The sequence below is a fragment of the Drosophila ficusphila genome, unplaced genomic scaffold (genome assembly GCF_018152265.1).
Source record: "Drosophila ficusphila isolate 14025-0441.05 unplaced genomic scaffold, ASM1815226v1 contig_791, whole genome shotgun sequence".
NCBI lineage: Eukaryota > Metazoa > Arthropoda > Insecta > Diptera > Drosophilidae > Drosophila > Drosophila ficusphila.
In genome coordinates, this window is record NW_025064737.1 from 17,749,836 (window position 1) to 17,755,247 (window position 5,412).

Here is a 5,412-nt window from a genome sequence, read left to right on the forward strand (position 1 = left end):
AAAAACAACAACGGGCGACCAACACAACAACTAATTAGACATGTTAAAGAACTTGTTCGGAGTCTTCCTCTGATTTCCACCGTTGTCGGGGCATTAAAATGGTAACAGGCCAAAAAGTCAGCCAGCACACACATTTAAAAATGCTCAACTTAATTAATTGCCCAGCAAATGCCGGATAAGGGACTTTGCCTTGTTGGCTTTTATTAAGTTGGCCATGGGTTAAGTGTGACTAAAGCCAATGACTTGATATTTGCCGCACGATAGAGGATCCGCCAGCCGAACCGAAGGGTTCGAGAGTCTCGGGAATCGGCATCCAGGGGTCCAGGGATATCGTTTCGCTTTTCATTAAACAAATATCCAAACACTTTGCCGCTGATCCGGCGACACAGATTGCGACCCGGCTGGAGTTCGAGCCTCCGGGAACCGCGAACATTTTCAATTTCAATTTCTTACCTCTGGCTGGCGACAAAAGGTCTGCCAAAGTCTTGCCAACTTGTTAATGAAGTTTTCTACCTTGCCTTCCCTCGCATTTTGTTTTATTTTTTTTATTTTTTGCTTTTGCGCGTGCTGGGCAAACGCATTTTAATCGAATTGGAAAGGCTCGCGATTCGACACCAAGTAATTTTGGAGCAACTAAAAAATTCCACAGGTTTTATAATTAATTTATTTCCTTTTTTTGCAAAAAAGGATAAGTTTAAAAATACTTTAAGTAATAATATCTTATAAAAAGAATAAGTTAATTTATTTCTTCTTTCAACTTTTTGTTTATTTTTACCAAACCGATTTCAATTTATTCAATCAACCTTAGAATCCTCCTGCTGGCCCGGTTCTCAGACAAGCCAGCTCATCTTTCATCATCGCTCTGCGCATTAGGCAGCTTCATTAAGGCTAACACGCCCCCGACAACCACAAGAACGAGCAATGAGCAGTGATTAATTGATGGTTCGACTGCATAAAAACATTTGACGGCACAATCAAATTAAGGCAGCAAATAAATGTGAGCCAATTATTAAAATCTAATTTCGATGTAGACACCAGACATGAGACGCGGATTCGATAACCGATTTCACAGCTCGCCCCGCCCCTCCGCCCCCCGATCACCGATCACCGATCTCCAATTTCCAGTTGCTCATCAGTGGAGAAGCCTAATGAGCCGACATGCACTCGAGATGCCGGGATGCTGCGGCTGTACAACTAATCAAGCTGTTCGAGCTGCCAACTGTGATGCATTTCCCAAATTGATGCCCTCGGGATTGATGGCTACGAGCGCCCCGGTGCCTCTGACATATGCAAAACATTTTGTTCATACACATTTCCAGCTGGACAATGGATCGACGGGCAGTGGGACGAACAGGTAGACAGGCTCAAGTGCCGGTGTCTACAAACAAATGACCTGAAAATGCAGACAAATCACGGACGCAGAAGGTGAAAAAGCTGCCATCACAAACTGAGATGAAATTAAGTTTCTTGAATTGGGGATGTATAAAAACAGGGAACTTGTAATATGATTGTAATAAAAACAAGAAAGCTAGAAAGCTTATAGACCCTTGCAGTCACCACATATGCCGTTGTTATTTTATTATGTTAATTTCTTATATATATTTGATATATGACAGCTATATGATAAAGTTGACCAATTTTATGAAATTTAATTCGAAATTCAAAAGCTCTATATTCCAAAAATCATATTGATATAGATTTCTTTATAGATTTCTTTCCAATGGCAGCGATATTGTGAAGTTGTCCGATTTTGATAAAATTTAATTCGAAATTCGATAGTAGTTTATTGGGAGTTTTTTGACCTTGTTGATATAATTAAACGAATTAAATATATCCAAAATTTCATCTGCAAGAGAGTGCAATATTTCTTTAAAAACATTTATTTATGAATCTTTTAAAATAATTCTTTTAATTGTTTAGGCTTCATATAACATTTCATTTTGTAAGGCCTAATATATTAGTCTTAAATGTTGACTGATGACGTTCTTTTTCTGAATTGATCTTTAAAAATAAAAATAAAATCCCTGTCAATAATTTATAGATTATTTTTCGAAAGGATTGGGTACTGGATATATGAGGCGATTCCACACGTATTGTTTTCGTTTCGGGCCAGTCTCATGTAGCCGTTTTCGCCCCACTCGGTTCCATAGGAGTTCTTGATCAGCCAGTAATCACCCGAAATGGGATGCGTTCCGAAACCCACCACTAGCATAGAGTGATTGAGATATTTCCTGTCTTTCCGGCAGTTGGGAATGTTCACGACGCCACCTTTGTAATTTTTGAATATCGGGTCCAAATAATCAATGGAAGCAGTCACAGGACCGATGTTGTAGACCACCTCGGCCATTTCCCTCTCATCGTTGTTTTTCAGAGTGACGTGGCCTTCCAGGATTCCATTAGGATTCTCCCAGGCACAAGTGCCTACTTGGGGCTCGTAGGGATATGACTTCTTGGAGGCGATGCTATGGTTCTTCGCGTATCTGAAGGCTAAAGTTGCCCAGCCCCCATTGCATCCGGCGACCGGAGAGGGAACACAGTCTATCAAGTGTTTGGGGGACAGGGGCTCCAGCTTGCCATTCTTCATCGCCAGATGCGCCTCCATGCATCCCGAGGAGGAGAAGGCCCAGCAGCTCTGGCACCCCAAGGTCTGGTTTTCCACTGGCGATATGTAGCCGTACTGTCGCCAGTCGATTCCCTCGTTTATCTCATCGTAGTACTTGTAGCTCGGCGTTTTAGTCACGGAATTAGTGCCCGAGTCCAGAGGCCTTTTAGTGCCCGATCGGAAGAAAACACTTTCATCTACGTCCGAGCGCTCGTTCAATCCCAATTTGAAACCAACTTTTCCCTCCGCAAAGAGCCTGTTGTATTTGGCAACTGCCTGGACGCTCTCTCTGTATATCCCACGGTGGTAGTTGTCGTTGAAGGTGTAGTGCTTGTTGTATTTGGCCTTGTACTGGGCCCACTCTTCATCACTGTCCACTAAAGCCATTCCAAGTTCCACAAGGATCAGGGGAAGGAGTACTTGAAGCACGCGAAGTCGGAGAGAACTCATGGCGAACTATGCCTAACGAAAGATGATTTAAGACTGATTCAGAGCTTTTTATACTGAAGATGAAGATGGAGGATGGATTTGCCGAGTGCAAGGCCTGCATTATCTGGGCTTATCTCTCTGAAATACAAGTCAAAGCAATCTCTCGCCATGGGATTTCCAGTGAATCAGTGTTGTGTTATCTATTGAATAATAAATAGTCCGGAAGCGTATATAGTGAAATTTCTAGGAAAATCTGGACAGAAACAATTAAAAACAATTTTAATGTGAATGCTGATAAATGCCCGTCAAATATAATGATTTAGTTCCATACAGCAATAGCATTAAAAGAGAAGAAGAAGCGCTAGACTCAAATTCGTAAATTGAGACTCGACTTATTCCGAAGTTTTTTTTTTTATATCTTCTTTGCTCTGCAAGGGTATAACAATAGTTACAACATTAATATTTGAACTCTAAAAAAAGATATCCCAACCAGCTGACTCCTTATATCCATATATAATCAAAAGTTAAACAAATCTATTTCAATTTATGTGGTTGCGCCAAATTAACCGCAGGCATTCTGCCTCCCTCATTTCTTTATTTTTTGTTTTTCGGTTGTTTTTCTTTTTGAAGAATCGAATCGCTGTTTGAAGTCCCTCTTGTTTGCTTTGTTTTTGCCTTTGATGAGTATTGATGGGTTTTAATAAATTGCTGACGAGTTGGCCGACTTGAACCGAACCGAAAAGAAGGGAGAATCAACGCCTCGGCCAAAAGAGCCGCAGAATGCAGCCAGTTGGATCAGTTGGATGAGAGGCAGATGAGCATTTGAGTGATGCGTTTTTGAAAGTGGCGTCGAATTTCTCAACCGTGAAGCGCCATGCAGAGCAGCGGTAATTGAGATGCTGCCCGAGATCCCGGGCTCCATCTCCAATATGTGTGGAGTGTAGCAACGTGTATCCATTTAATTGCCGCCATTATTAAACCCATTTATCGTGTTTTTTCGTTTCAAAGTGTTCAGGTGTCCGTGGGGATCGGGAATTGGATCGGGTTGGGGTTTCAGGTTGGGCTCGAGTTCGGGCTTGGAATCGGGATCCCAGATGCAGATGCCTCAACGCAATTAGTGTGAGCAGCTGCCCATGATGTGATGCTGATGCAGCGCTTTACATGGGAATTAAGTTGTTGTGCTTAATTAATAAAAGTGGTTTTTAATAGAACGCTATTAGCCCGAGCTGATGCTGCTGAGGCAGCCAGCTTTTCTGAAGTGAGCACCCACCAGGAGCTTTGTGCTCTCCAAACTGAAAAGTTTCCATATTAACCAGACGTTAAGCAATCCGCCGGCTTGTCACACTTTCGAGTTCATCAATGTCAGCCGCGACAATCGTAATGATCATAATGACGATGATGACAGGGCAACCGGAATGTTTCCCTGTTTTCACCGTCACATAAAGTCGTATAATTAACATAATCATAATCAACAAAGTATAAACATTAAATTGAGGCTAATTACTTTATAACCGACACTCAACTGCGAAACATCTGACAGTGTTGTATGCTGAATTACCCCAAAAAAATAAAAACAAACATGTTCACTTGTGGCAAACTCGTTTCAATTACGAAGAATCAAGCGGTCGCAGCCGGTACACACCAACTGATTACACTGCAGCAACAACAAGAAACACTTAACCGGATGGAGCAGAAAAAAATACACACACATCCACACACACACACACAAAACAGCCACAAATTATGCGAGTACGCGACAGTTTCACACATGCCAATGAAATTTGATTTAATTTTCGTCTAAATGGAGGCTATGATCACGTTTCTGAAGTCTGCCGGTATAAAACTGCAATAGTCACGGAAATTGTGGACTAAAATACACTTGGAGAAAATCTTAGGACTTAAATCCTTCAGCAAATGAATGGGATAAGAGTAAAATATATGCGGTAATGTTTATAAATATGTTTTTTGTTATTGACTAGATAAAGTTAACCAATATATTATATTATTATAAATCCTCACCAAGTTTCTTGCAGTGTCCTTAGCCTGATAATCTAGCAGTAGCTTTAAGCCATAAACTATTGCAACCGCTAGCTGCAAAGTGCGGCCGCTCGAATGAAATTCGAGCATGATTAAAAGGCAAAGTAAACTCAAAACTCCACTTGAGATTTTTATGACAAGAGCATGAATCCGTGTGCAATTGTAAGTGCGCCATATAATTTACAGATAATTATTATAATTACAGGTTATTTTCAGTTAACATGTTTGCAGTGGCTGTTGTTCTTGTTGCTGCTCGACTGGCCTCACGGTGTGAACTGTTGTTGCCGGCCAATTAGTTGGCTTTTTCGAGTTCCGAATATATATTTGTGCAATAATAATTAAGT

The 5,412-nt window shown here is 41.1% G+C and overlaps 1 protein-coding gene across 1 annotated transcript; it reads right to left on the reverse strand.

The window, feature by feature from the left end:
* Positions 1-2,004: 2,004 nt before the first annotated feature.
* LOC108091923 (procathepsin L-like) lies at positions 2,005-3,067 on the reverse strand. Its single transcript, XM_017191308.2, has one exon. The coding sequence runs from the start codon at positions 3,050-3,052 to the stop codon at positions 2,036-2,038; it is 1,017 nt and encodes a 338-aa protein (XP_017046797.1). The 5' UTR covers positions 3,053-3,067; the 3' UTR covers positions 2,005-2,035.
* Positions 3,068-5,412: the final 2,345 nt, after the last annotated feature.

Coding starts and splice junctions, on each gene's coding strand:
- LOC108091923 (XM_017191308.2), bottom strand. CDS start 3,052: ATGAGTTCTCTCCGACTTCGCGTGCTTCAAGTACTCCTTCCCCTGATC.